The sequence below is a fragment of the Sphaerodactylus townsendi genome, linkage group LG02 (genome assembly GCF_021028975.2).
Source record: "Sphaerodactylus townsendi isolate TG3544 linkage group LG02, MPM_Stown_v2.3, whole genome shotgun sequence".
Taxonomy (NCBI): Eukaryota; Metazoa; Chordata; class Lepidosauria; order Squamata; family Sphaerodactylidae; genus Sphaerodactylus; species Sphaerodactylus townsendi.
Genome location: NC_059426.1, coordinates 178736965 through 178750911, shown reverse-complemented (window position 1 = coordinate 178750911; position 13947 = coordinate 178736965). Strand labels below are relative to the sequence as shown.

The window sequence follows — 13947 nt, the reverse complement described above, 5'->3', positions numbered from 1 at the left end:
AGTGTGGGAAAAACTTCAGTCGCAGAAACTATCTTACTTCCCATCAACGAATTCACACTGGGGAGAAACCATATAAATGCCTGGAGTGTGGGAAAAGCTTCAGTCACAGTAAGAGCTTGTCTTCCCATCAAAGAATTCACACAGGAGAGAAACCATATAAATGCCTGGACTGTGGGAAAAGTTTCACACAGCATTCACACCTTATTGTCCATCACAGAATTCACACAGGAGTGAAACCATATAAATGAATTGAATGTGGGAAAAGCTTCAGTCACAGTCACAGTTTGTCTTCCCATCAAAGAATTTGCATGGGAGATTGGAGTGTGGGAAATACTTCAGTCGAAGTGACTGTCTTCCATCAACAATTTCACACGAAGGAGAAATCATATAAATGATTGGAGTGTAGAAAGAGCTTCATTGACAGTGGAAGTCTTATGTCCCATCTAAGAATTCACACAGAGGATAAACTATATAAATGCCTGGAATGTGGGAAAAGCTTTTACTGGAGTGGACACCTTACTGCTCATGAAAGGAGAAACTACATGGAGGAGAAACCACATAAATATCTGTGTGGGAAAAGCTTCAGTCACAGTAACAACTTGTCTTATCAAAGAATCCACACAGGAGAGGGTGGGAAAAACTTCAGACAGAGTGACTCTCTTACTTGTTTCTAGTTTCTTTCAAGTTTCCAGTGTAGAAGGATGTTACAGTGACTGATGACATTACAAAGCTATTCAATTGCACAGTGTAATTAGTAATAGATTCCCCCCAAATTAGTGTCTTACTATATAATTGAGCAGTATGTTCCCAATGACAAACCAGAAAAAACAAGGACTGCTGTGAAGTGTAGTCCTCAGTCATCTGGGAGGGCCAGATTGCAGTTCTTCCTCAAAGGGGGGCAAGGACTACACTTCTCAGCAGCCTTTGCAAAAGTTGCTGTTGTAGGGAATGTTGCTGCCTTTGCATAGGCACTTTCCAAAAAGGAGGGGGTGCCATTGCCAACAGCAACACCTCCCTCTCTTTGGAAAGCAGCTGCACGCGCCACTTTTGCACAGACACTTTCCAAACACAAAGCTAATCGCCACTGCACAAGATGCCCACCCCTTACTGGCTCCAACAGGACTGAAAGAACACATAAGTCTGTGCATGCCTCAGACTGCAACAGTTATTTGGAAATACCTGTTAAAACATGCAAAACATAGAACCCAGAGATGACTGCCCCTTACCTCCTGCCTCCAGTTGTCTGGAAAATTTCCCTTTCATGGGAGGTGCACACACTAACTCCTTCATTGCTGCTATTTTCAAATCCTGATTAAAGGCAACGTAGCCCCATGCAACAGAACCCGTGGCAAAACATAACACCCAGCAGCAGTGGCGTAGGAGGTTAAGAGCTTGTATATCTAATCTGAAGGAACCGGGTTTGATTCCCAGCTCTGCCGCCTGAGCTGTGGAGGCTTATCTGGGGAATTCAGATTAGCCTGTACACTCCCACACACGCCAGCTGGGTGACCTTGGGCAAGTCACAGCTTCTCGGAGCTCTCTCAGCCCCACCCACCTCACAGGGTGTTTGTTGTGAGGGGGGAAGGGCAAGGAGATTGTCAGCCCCTTTGAGTCTCCTGCAGGAGAGAAAGGGGGAATATAAATCCAAAATAATCATCTTCTTCTTCTCTGCCTCTGTTTGCCTGGAAAACATTCATTCACAGGAGGTTCACACACTAACTCCTTCTGTGCTGCTGTTTTCAAAGCCTGATTAAAACTGATACACACATGATAACAACATTACCATACTACTATAATTAGACACCCAAAAAGGCAGTTAACAACAGACCCACAAGATGATGGTAGTCGCAAAATCAAATACTGCAGAAGAAGGTGGCAACAATGCATAGCACAGTGGTGGCGAACCTTTGGCACTCCAGATGTTATGGACTACAATTCCCATCAGCCCCTGCCAGCCTGGCCAATTAGCCATGCTGGCAGGGGCTGATGGGAATTGTAGTCCGTAACATCTGGAGTGCCAAAGGCTCACCACCACGGGCATAGCATATCAATGACATGCTGGGTTAAATTGATAGGTTCTGTCTTACGTAAACCTAATAAGGAATATAAATTGGAGTGGAAGAAATGGGTAGATTATTTAGTACAAGCTGATAGGAATGATAATATTGTGATTGATTGTGAAATGTTATAATTGAATACATTGTAGAAATGCATAGATAATGGGTGAAGATAACTGGAAGTAGAAAATTTTGGTTTTTGTCTTTTGTAGATCATGTTTCTTTTCTTTTTTTTTGTGTTGATCCTAATTAATATTGTTATGTTGTGATAATCATAATGGTGGACAAAAGACGTGTAATACATAATATTATATCTCTAAAAGTATGAATATTAAAAAAAACAAATGCCTGAGGAGACTGCTGTAAGGTATCAAAAGCTTAATACTACAGCACATGCTATATAACAGTGGTGGTGAACCTATGGCATGGGTGCCAGAGGTGGCACTCAGAGCCTTCTCTATGGGCACGCACAAACTAAGCTTACTCCTGAGTAACACATGCCTCGGAGCCAACTGGTTTTTTCTAAACTAAAACCTCAGTATTCAGGTGAAATTGCCGTGTTGGCACTTTGCGATAAATAAGTGGATTTTGGGTTGCAATTTCGGCACTCGGTCTCGAAAAGGTTCGCCATCACTGCTATATAACATAACATGACATAGATTATGAAAATGCTGAAGTCACTCAGGTGGCATTCTTAACCAAATTAGCAACTTTTGTAAGACCAGACACTGTCCCAGAGAAAGACCTGATGGAAAGTTTTCTAAATGTTGCTCTAAAAGACTGGTGAGATGAAATCACATTCACATTTTCCCATCGATTGAACAATTTCTGTCACATCCATGTGAACAGTCAGAAAACTTTATTGATAAAATACAGGCAATGAATAGCTCTCTCTCTTGCATTTGCAGCAATGGGAGCACAAATGATTCCTACACCAGGTTATAACCCTTATTGTTTTAGAATACATGGATCAATTGTGCAGGAGCATTGGATCCTGAAAACGGCAGGCAACACAAATATGTTCAATGGTACATTCTTGATCCCGATGAAGCTGCAGCCAAAGAATGCAAATGTGAGAAAATAGTCGGTGTAAAAACTTCTATTGTATATTCGTAAGACAAAAGAATCATGGGAAAGGCACCATCATCGACACTTATCAGAGCTACAGAGACCCCCTCCATAGTCAGGGTTGGGTTGCTGGGAATGTAACCCCTTCTGTCCATGCCTTTGCAAAAGAGGGAATCTACGGAGGCGTGTGCATCTTTGCTTTTGACAGAGCATTCAGTTTCCACATTGTAGAATCTCCCTTTAGGGTTGCAGGCAACTTTCCCTAACCCTCCAGTCCATGGGGGGGGGGGGGCTCGACCAGATGATGGGCCCCCTTCTCTCGTTCCTTCCCCTTCTCCCCAGGGTGGGTGGCCCATGACAGAGGAATACATCTTCCAATGGGCGCAGTGCCTAGGCATACCTCCAGGACGCCTGATCTGAATATGACAACCATCTGTTGCTCCTGTGGAACTCTGAAGAGTAGGAGAAGCAGAAGGGGGCTTCAGTTTCTCTCCCCCCCCCCCGCCCACACTCAATTTTCTCTCCTGTAAGGAGTCTCAAAGTAGCTCACCCGCTTCTTCCTTTCCCCTCTCTATCAAAAAACACCTGTTGGGAGCTGAGAGAGTTCTCTGAGGACTGTAAGTAGCTCAATAATAATGCTGATAACAATAACAACCGTAATTATAGCAGCATGACATGATAAACAATAGCCGGTGGCGAACCTTTGGCACTCCAGATGTTATGGACTACAATTCCCATCAGCCCCTTCCAGCATGGCCAATTGGCCATGCTGGAAGGGGCTGATGGGAATTGTAGTCCATAACATCTGGAGTGCCAAAGGTTCGCCACCATGGGAAGGTATACCACTCTGTTGTGTATTGTGGTCACGTACAAAATAAAACTTGTGGCATACTGTAAGGAAGGCAAGAAACAGTTCAGGCAACGTTTTGCAAAGACTGAAACCACATTTCAGAAAGGGGCGGAGGAACAGCTGGAACATCCCCTGGCCCAGGGGGGTCTGCAACCTGCGGCTCTCCAGATGTTCACGGACTACAATCCCCATCAGCCCCTGCCAGCATGGCCAATTGGTCGTGCTGGCAGAGGCTGATGGGAATTGTAGTCCGTGAACATCTGGAGAGCCGCAGCCTGGCCAGAGCGGACCGGTCTCCTCGATCATCTGGGAAACTATGCAGGGCAGGTCTGGAGCTGGTGAAAGGCTCTCTAAGGGTTAAAGACAGAAAGAGAGAGAGAGAGCAGCAGCAATCCTAGAGAGGCAGGTGGGAAGGGGTGGGGGGACCCATTTCCTGTACCCCCCCTCCCCCCCCACTTTGCAAGAGCCGCCTTGGCTTGGAGGGCTCCGGTGAGCACGAAGGGAGAAATATATGGATATTGGGAGGGTGGGTTGCAATGCATGACATCAGAGGGAAAGGGTGGGGAGAGTAGGGGGCCAGGAAAAGCCCCCCCCCCCATCCCACCTTGCCTTCCTTTCTCCTTCCTGCACCCGGGAGCGCCCCTTGGCCCCTTTTGAGAGAAGCCAGGAGGTCTCTGCATTGCTCTGAAAGCAGGATCCGAACCCGGCACCTTCAGACTTTGGATGGGCTCCGGTGGCCAGAGGTCCTTTTCAGAAAGGAGAGAAAACACAAATTGGGGGCAGGGATAGAGGGTGGGCGGAGGGGGGGATCGGGGGTTGGTTCCTCACTCTTCCACCTGAGCAGCGGATTCTATTCTGGTGAACTGGATGTGTTTTCCTGCTCCTACACATGAAGCCTGCTGGGGACCCAGTTCTCTCAGGACTTTTTCAACCCCACCTTCCTCACAAGGTGTCTGTTGTGGGGAGGAGAAGCGAAGGAGTTGTGAGCCACTTTGAGACTCCTTGAAGGTAGAGAAAAATTTATCAACTCCAGTATCTTACGTTGTGCCCCGAACCCCTTCTGGATAGAGATTCACTCCAGGATCCTCTGTCTTCCTCTCCCTTCCAGGCTGCAGCAGAAGGGCCCCCTGGATGCCTTCTCCTCCTTGTGGGGAGGGGTCAAGAGCCGCCATGCAGCGGCCTCAGGTAAGGGAGCATCACTGAGAGGAATGTGCAGCAGAGGACAGGAATGGTTCCTGCTCTGTCGCAAAGCTCAGAGGATTGGGCTCCTAGTCCCCGGTTTGGTGCTACAAGAGGTCAAGTCTGCCCACCAGGGAGGGAGGGAAATGGTCACCCCCTGCCCAGGATGGTATCTGCAAAGAAGTCTATAAAACAACACTGGACCATTAATATAAGAGGCCTGGGACCCTCATACCTACAGGATCACCTCTCCCATTACAGCCCCCTGCTCTAGGGTCCCCTTGCTGGTGCCTGGTCCCCATAGTGACTTAGTTAGCTATCTCTAGGAGAAAGACCTTCTCACCTGTGGCTACTGCACTGTGGAATGTACCCAGTGGTGGGATCCAAACATTTTAGTAACAGGTTCCCATGGTGATGGGATTCAAACTGTGGCGTGTCTCCAATGGAGCTGGGCAGGGCATGACGGGGGCGTGGCCGGGCATTCCGGGGGGTGAGGCATTCCTGGGCGGGGCTGTGGCAAGGATGCAGCCGCTGCACCGGTCCTTGGGCAGGAAACGAATGCACGCAGGCGCAGGCTGCCACGCACGCTGGTGCACCTCCTGCTAGACTGCTTCCAGTTCTGCGCGCTACTGCTGAGAGGAGGGGCGTAACTAAGGCAAAAATCACGTGGCAAAATCACCAATTAGTAACCCCCACTCGGCACACACAAATAATTAGTAAGCTCCTCTCGGGAACCTGTGAGAACCTGCTGGATCCCACCTCTGCCCTCAGGCCTCAAGAGGCCCCGTGGAGTGCTGGTAGGGGCCAAATGTCCCCATAGTGCTCTCCCCAGCCCTGATTTGTGCTGGTCTCCTATTATTCATTTACTGCCTCCATCTTCTTGACTTTTCCTGCCATGACACAGCTTTCCAGTGACATAAAGAAGTTCTTCCTCCTTTGTCTTCTCGCAGGGTGGGGCGTCCTTTGAAGAGGTGGCTGTGTATTTCACCCAGCGGGAGTGGACCATGCTGAGTGCAGGCCAGAAAGCTCTGTACAAGGAAGTCATGCTGGAGAATTTTGGGAACGTGGTCTCTCTGGGTGAGGATCTTTTTCTCCTGAGCTGTCTCCTGCCTGCTGTGAGGAGTGACTGTAGGAAAGTCCGTGATGTGGAAGGGCATGATCCTGCTGCCTACCTGGGCCCACTGGCTGATGTCTGCAACCCACCGTGCTTCTTAGGTCGATTCCGCACTTGCGCTATCGACCTAAGTTCGAGCTGCGTTCGACCTAAGTGCTCCGCACAACCACTGGGATCGACGTGGTTTTGTACCAGCTTCGCCCCGTGTAACAGTCAGATTTCCGACTCCAGTTGGGAACGACTACTTTTTCAGGGAACCCCGTTCGAACTCAGCTCGATTCCAGTAAAGTGCGGAATCTCTGGTGCCAGGAGTCCCCCATTCAGCCAATCACAGCTGAGTGTTTTGGGCATGCGTATAGCTGGCCAATCAAAAAACGGCACCTTCGTCCCTCCATTCCTGTGGCAGGTTTTTTTATTACGTGTGTGGGGATAGACGGAACATGGCCGTAGAACAGCAGCCAATCGGAACGGAGTGGCGAAGAGGCACAATATGATTCCGCCCTCCGAGCTGGGATCAAGCTGGTTGCAGTGGGGAACAACAATGGCTTCGACCTAGGTCAGTACCCTTCTCAGGGAACTGGGTCAAACCTATTTTACTCATGTGCGGAATCGCCCATAGTGTGATCTGACAGGGGTTCTGAGTTCTCCCTGTGGAGGGAGCTCCCCCCCCGGTAGTCGTGTGCCTGGATCCTGTGAGAGGTTGCAAAGGGCGTCTGATCTGGAGCAGGTGAGGCAGCCTCAGCTGGGGCTTCCCTCCAGTCTGGATCTTGCCTCACCAGAACTGAGATGTGGCAGTAGAGGGAACTCTGCCGGCTTCTCTGCCACTTGATTTCGTTTTCCATTGGCATTTCCATCTGACCCGGGGGAAGAGATTCAAGCTTTGAACTTTTTGAATGTAAGTGCATGCCGAGGGACTCTAATTGTTTGTTTTCCCTGATAAACAGGACCTCAGATTGCCAAACCTGACCTCATATCCTGGCTGGAAGGGGACAAGGAGCTATTTCTCCTGATGGATGAAGAAGAGGAAGGATTGGCAGGTAACTGCTTAGATATTGGGGCCGTGTGTTGCCTGCGCTTCCTTCCAAGGGCAGGCGGATCACTGTGCCCTTATTTATCCTCACAGCGTTCTTTTTTCCTCCAGAACTCTTTGGTTAGTGCGGATCCTGAAATGATTATTATAAGTTGTTGTGTGCCTCATGCGCCTTCTCCCTCAGCACAACATTATCACGTCTTTAGCATCATTCCCTTCTGAACTCCTGCATTGCAAAATGCACACAGGAGAGTCTGCTCCCAAAAGACCAACCAGCTGCTGACCCTCAAACAAAGGAAGAGTGTTAACAGGCAAATGGTTCTTTCTCCCACCCTGGACATTCCACAGGTGTATATACTCCAGTTCTTCAGAGCTCTCTCAACCCCACCTACCTCACAGGGTGTTTGTTCTAAGGGGGGAAGGGAAAGGAGATTGTAAGCCCCTTTGAGTCTCCTTGCAGGAGAGAAAGGAGGGATACAATGATGGAGAATGGGTCTATGGGAGAAGACTATGGTTATAGCATCATTTTAATACAGCAGCTAGACTTCCTCTGCCTGCCCTGGTTTGAGGTTTCTAGACCACAATGGGGAAGTGATCTCTTCATGGCCCTTTCCCTCTCCTTCACTTTTACAGATGGGGCTTTCTCCCCACTGTCCCACACAGCTGGTGTTATATTTGCAGTTTGTCAGTTGGCAACTAGAGTCTTGGTAGAAAAATCAGCCAGTGCAGGGCCAGTCCTACATAATCTTCTAAGTGGTGGAGGGGTGATAGTCAGCTCTATTTGCCACTTATTGCCCTTGGAATTTAGAATGAATTGAGAAAGGAAGTGGAGAACTGTCTACAGAATATTCGAGTGTCACCCCTGAGCATTCACAGAGAGCAAACACAACCATTACCAGGGAATTGTGACACAGATACTTAGGAAAAATGTCCTCACAGCAGGTTTTTATTTTTTTCAGCAGGTGGTATGTGGGAACCAGCAAATGAAACATCTGAGCATCCAACCATGGAGAAAGAAGAGATCAATTCAGATACAAAAGAGGTCGACGAATGCTGTGATGTTCTGAGGAGGAAGGAGGGAAAAAACACAACTGAAAGGAAAAATACTTCCACTGTTTTACAGGGAAGTGACTCTGTACTAAGGAAAGTATACCAAACGGACCATAGAAATCATCCCAATGCAGGCAGAGAAAATATTCCTAAAAAACCTGATAGAAATATTAACTCGAACAGCCGTAACAGAATAAAAAAGCATAAAGACCAAGAATGTGGGGAAGGGTTCAGTCTAAGTGGAAGCCTTACTGTCAGTCAAAGAATTCACAAAGGGGAGAAATCATATAAATGCATGGAGTGTGGGAAAAGCTTCAGTAGCAGTGGACATCTTATTGTCCATCAAAGAACTCACACAGGGGAGAAACCATATAAATGCCTGGACTGTGAGAAAAGTTTCAGTGAGAGTGCAAAGCTTGCATCCCATCAAAGAACTCACACAGGGGAGAGACCATATAAATGCCTGAAGTGTGGAAAAAGCTTCAGTAGCAGTGGACATCTTATTGTCCATCAAAGAACTCACACAGGGGAGAAACCATATAAATGCCTGGACTGTGAGAAAAGTTTCAGTGAGAGTGCAAAGCTTGCATCCCATCAAAGAACTCACACAGGGGAGAGACCATATAAATGCCTGGAGTGTGGGAAAAGCTTCAGTGACAGTGGAAACTTTACTGTCCATCGAAGAATTCACACAGGAGAGAAACCATATACATGCCTGGAGTGCGGGAAAAGCTTCAGTCAGCGTATACACCTTACTTCCCATCAAAGAGTTCATACAGGGGAGAAACCATATAAATGCCTCGAGTGTGGAAAAAGCTTTACTGAGAGTGGACAACTTACTTCCCATCAAAGAATTCACACAGGGGAGAAACCCTATAAATGTCTGGAATGTGGGAAAAGCTTTGGTCAGAGTGGATACCTTACTATCCATCAAAGAATTCACAGAGGGGAGAAACCATATAAATGCCTGGACTGTGGAAAAACCTTCACTGAGAGTGGACACCTGACTGCACATCAAAGAACTCACACAGGAGGAAAACCTTTTAAATGCCTGGAATGTGGGAAAAGCTTCAGTCAGAGTGGACGCTTTACTGTCCATCAAAGAATTCACAGAGGGGAGAAACCATATAAATGCCTGGACCGCGAGAAAACTTTCAGTGAGCGTGCAAAGCTTACTTCCCATCAAAGAACTCACACAGGAGAAAAACCATATAAATATCCAACGCGTGGGAAAAGCTGCAATCACAATAAAAGCTTGTCTTCCTAACAAAGAATTCATTCAGGAGAGAAGCCATAGAAATGCTAGAAGTGTGGAAAAAGTTTAACCTGGAGTAATCGCTTTGCTTCTCATCAAAACACTGACACAGCAGAGAAACCATAGAGGTGTTCTAGTGTGGAAGGAAGGTTTCTTCCTTGCCGTGTGTTGTTGAAGGCTTTCATGGGTGGAATTAACTGGCTGTTGTGGGTTTTCCAGGTTGGGTGGCTGTGGTCTGTTAGTTTTAGCTCCTAACATTTTGCTCACATCTATGGCTGGCACCTTGAGAGGCTTGTCATGGCAAGATGTGTTCCTCTCTGTGGCACAACTAAAACTATTAGAACAAGACCACACAGCCTAGCATCACAGGTTGGGTTCAGGGCAGCTATCAACAAATGAGATCAACCATAGAAGGATTGTCTCTTTCAGCAAGGTCATGTGTCAGGAGCTGATGATCAATCATGTCAAAGGCTTATCACTCCTCAAATATTAATAGCTTGTCCTATATATGTTAACAGACTTCCATAGTAACAGTCTTGTCACTGGAGCAAGCTCCCATTTCCCAGACCTCTAGACACAGGTTTCCTGGAGTTGGGGGGTTGGGGGTTGGGAGAGGAGTAAGGGGCCCTGTTTCCCTAGAGATTATATTGTGTATTCATTATTTTAATGATATTTATGCAGAGTATCAGTTGTTATATAGCTTTATTATCTCTGTAAATTGAATAGCTGATCTGGAAAAGTACCAAAGTTTAGGATTGTAGAGCTGAACAAATAAAAGATTAATTGCTCTTTTTTTTGCAAAACAGTGTAGTTTATTATAGTTTAAATAATCCATTACATACGTACTGTAAAGTTTACTGTGTAAAGTTTTCACAAGAAATGTTTGCCAAATTTGTTGCAACACATCATATTCTCTTTTTAAATTACTCACAATGGTTAGGAGAAAGTTTTCCTTACATTTCAAGATCCACTCATTGACTGCCGGACATAAATTGAATTTCCAACAATGTATAAATTATAATCTAGCGGCTGTTATGTATGGGAAATTAGATTATGCTTACGTTCAGAATCATACCAGTGCAGCTTAACAGAACTTCAGTGGAAAAAAAGGAAGTCTACACCAAAGCTTTTTTCCCAAATCTACAACAGGGAACCAATAAATATTTGTTCCGTCACACATTTACCACATCTGTACATAATCTGCTTTAGGTGATTTACATATCGCATACATCTCTGAAGATTTCAGATAATTTGTGTGGTGACAAGTGCCGTTGGTATAAAAATTTTTATCAAATGTTCTCTGAATCCAAGCGAAATTGAAAATGTTAAACTCCATGTAAAGATATATCTCCCAATTTCATTCAGAAACTTCAGATGTATTGTTCTTTAATTGCAAATAAGTGCTATTTTTAGCCTTATAATCTTGCGTTGAGAATTCAGTGACACTGAGGAAGATGTATTATAGCCAGGCTGCACCACTAGGTGGTGGGGTATTGCATACTTGAGGGGGTTTGCTGTGCCCCCGTGCCCACCACTGGCTATGGACCTGCTCCCCTCCCAAACGGCAGCTTTGTCCGTCCCCCCCCCCCCCCCAGAGGCTTCTTGGGAAAACTCTGTGTGGTGCTGGCTGTTGGGCCAAGTCCAGTTGTGTGGTAGCGAACCTGCAGGAACTTGCAAGGGGCACCCCATTTCCTCCTTTATTCCCTTCTCACACTATATTCTTCCCTTTTCCTGGCAACCCCCATTTCCCATTTTTCCTTCCTTCCTTCCTTCCTTCCTTCCTTCCTTCCTTCCTTCCTTCCTTCCTTCCTTCCTTCCTTCCTTCCTTCCTTCCTTCCTTCCCTCCCCACCTACCCACCACCACCCACCTACCCACCCACCTACCCACCTTCCCACCCACCACCTTCCCACCCACCACCTACCCACCCACCTGCACCTACCCACCCACCCACCACCACCCACCTACCCACCACCTTACCTTACCCACCTACCCACCCAACCACCTACCTACCTACCTACCTACCTACCTACCTACCTACCTACCTACCTACCTACCTACCTACCTACCTACCAATCATTTATATGCTTCCCATTCTCACCACTTCTGCTGCAACAGACAGTTTAGCAGGAGCTGAATCATCTATTTGACTCTTGATCCTGTCTGCGTCAGGTTCCTGGGTCTCTGTGGCACGGGAACTTGGGTGCATCACAATTTGTTGATCTTGGATCACGGGCCACTGCTTTGCAGGATCCTAAGCTGGGGCTGTAGCCACTTCTAATGTGTGTGTTTGGCTCTGGGTGACGGCACTGACGCTGGCCAGAGATGCCACGAGGTCTGCCAGGTCATTTCCAGTGAGGACTGGAGCACGTGGCTTCTTAAGAATAGCCACTTTCCACGTGCCTTTGACACTGGGAAGTTGAATGGGGTGCTCTCAAACGGTGCAATAGGGCAGTTTCCCCCTGGTATCTGCACAGCTGGAGCAATAACATCTTCATGGATGGTTGTAATGTTTGACTCGGTGTCCCTCCACCCAGAGGCATACCTGGGGGGGGGGGGATGAGCCACAGGCACTACTCACCTGGATCATGTGAGGACGCATTTGGCCACCTGCACCCTCCCCCCCCCCCATAGGCCAGGAAGACAGCCCGCCACAGGTGTCAAACTCGCAGCCCTCCAGATGTTATGGACTACAGTTAAGAACATAAGAACGAGCCTGCTGGATCAGACCAGAGTCCATCTAGTCCAGCACTCTGCTACTCGCAGTGGCCCACCAGGTGCCTTTGGGAGCTCACGTGCAGGAGGTGAAAGCAATGGCCTTCTGCTGCTGCTGCTGCTGCTCATAGGAACATAAGAAGGAGTCTGCTGGATCAGACCAGAGTCCATCTAGTCCAGCTCTCTGCTACTCGCAGTGGCCCACCAGGTGCCTTTGGGAGCTCACGTGCAGGAGGTGAAAGCAATGGCCTTCTGCTGCTGCTGCTGCTCCCGAGCACCTGGTCTGCTAAGGCATTTGCAATCTGGGATCAAGGAGGATCAAGATTGGGAGCCATAAATCGACTTCTCCTCCATAAATCTGTCCAAGCCCCTTTGAAAGCTATCCAGGTGAGTGGCCATCACCACCTCCCGTGGCAGCATATTCCAAACACCAATCACACGTTGCGTGAAGAAGTGGTTCCTTTGATTAGTCCTAATTCTTCCCCCCAGCATTTTCAATGGATGCCCCCCTGGTTCTAGTATTGTGAGAAAGAGAGAAAAATTTCTCTCTGTCAACACTTTCTACCCATGCATAATTTTATAGACTTCAATCATATCCCCCCTTCATGGACAGTTGTAATGTTTGACTCAGTGTCCCTCCACCCAGAGGCATACCTGGTGGGGGGCATGAGCCACAGACACTACTCACCTGGATCATAACATCTGGAGGGCCGCGAGTTTAACACCTACCTTCTCATTGCCTGCCACCCAACCGTTTGCTCACTGCTCTCCCTCCTGCCCATGCGGCCTCTCGCCCCTGTTTAGGGAGCCACCCTGCCTTCTTCAGTTTCTTCTCATTTTTCCTTCTATTTGGAATAATTTAAGATGGCCGTCTCATTTTTAACAAACTCCCACCCCCCTTGAACAACTCCCTTCTCTTTGAGTGTTTCTGATCATGAGAGTCTACCCAGCATCACTTGAAGTTTGTTAAAATCAGCTTTTCTAAAATTCAACTTAGATGTCTGATTACATGTAGCTTTTTCCTTACCCAAGGTCTTAAATTCCAAAATTGCATAGTCACTACTACCTGAGGCACCCACTAGTTTCACCTCATTAACCAGTTCCCCTCTGTTGGTGAGAATAAAGTCTGAAATAAATAAAGCAGACCATTCCACCACCTGGGGAAAAAGTTACCAGCAAAACAAGTTAGGAATCCATAGAATCATGAAATCATAGAGTTGGAAGAGACCCCCAGGGGCCATCAAGTCCAACCCCCTGCCATACAGGAACACACAACCAAAGCACTCCTGACAGATGGCCATCCAGCCTCTCTTTAAAAATATCCAAAGAAGACTCCACCACACTCCAAGGTAGTGCATTCCACTGTTAAACAGTCCTGTCAGGAAGTTTTTCCTGACGTTTAAGTGGAATCTCCTTTCCTTCACCTTGAACCCTTTACTCCTGGTCCTTGTCTCTGGAGCAGCAGAAAACAAGCTTGCTCCCTCACCAACATGACATTCCTTCCAATATCTAAACATGGCTATCATGTCACCTCTTAAGCTTCTCTTCGCCAAACTAAACATCCCCAACTCCCGAAGTCTCTCCTCCATGTAGGACATGGATTCCAGATCTTTGACCATTTTGGTTGCCCT

General features: G+C 47.3%; 1 protein-coding gene across 2 annotated transcripts in view; it reads left to right on the top strand.

Annotated features, from left to right (window-relative positions):
* LOC125427103 (zinc finger protein 883-like) overlaps positions 1-10406 on the top strand; it is a 47920-nt gene extending 37514 nt beyond the window's left edge. For both annotated transcript variants that reach the window (XM_048486173.1, XM_048486172.1), the window contains exon 7: positions 8981-10406. In XM_048486173.1, the coding sequence (XP_048342130.1) occupies positions 8981-9615 (635 nt within the window). In that variant the 3' untranslated portion in view covers positions 9616-10406. The remainder of the gene's footprint in view (positions 1-8980) is intronic.
* The last annotated feature ends 3541 nt before the right edge of the window (positions 10407-13947 follow it).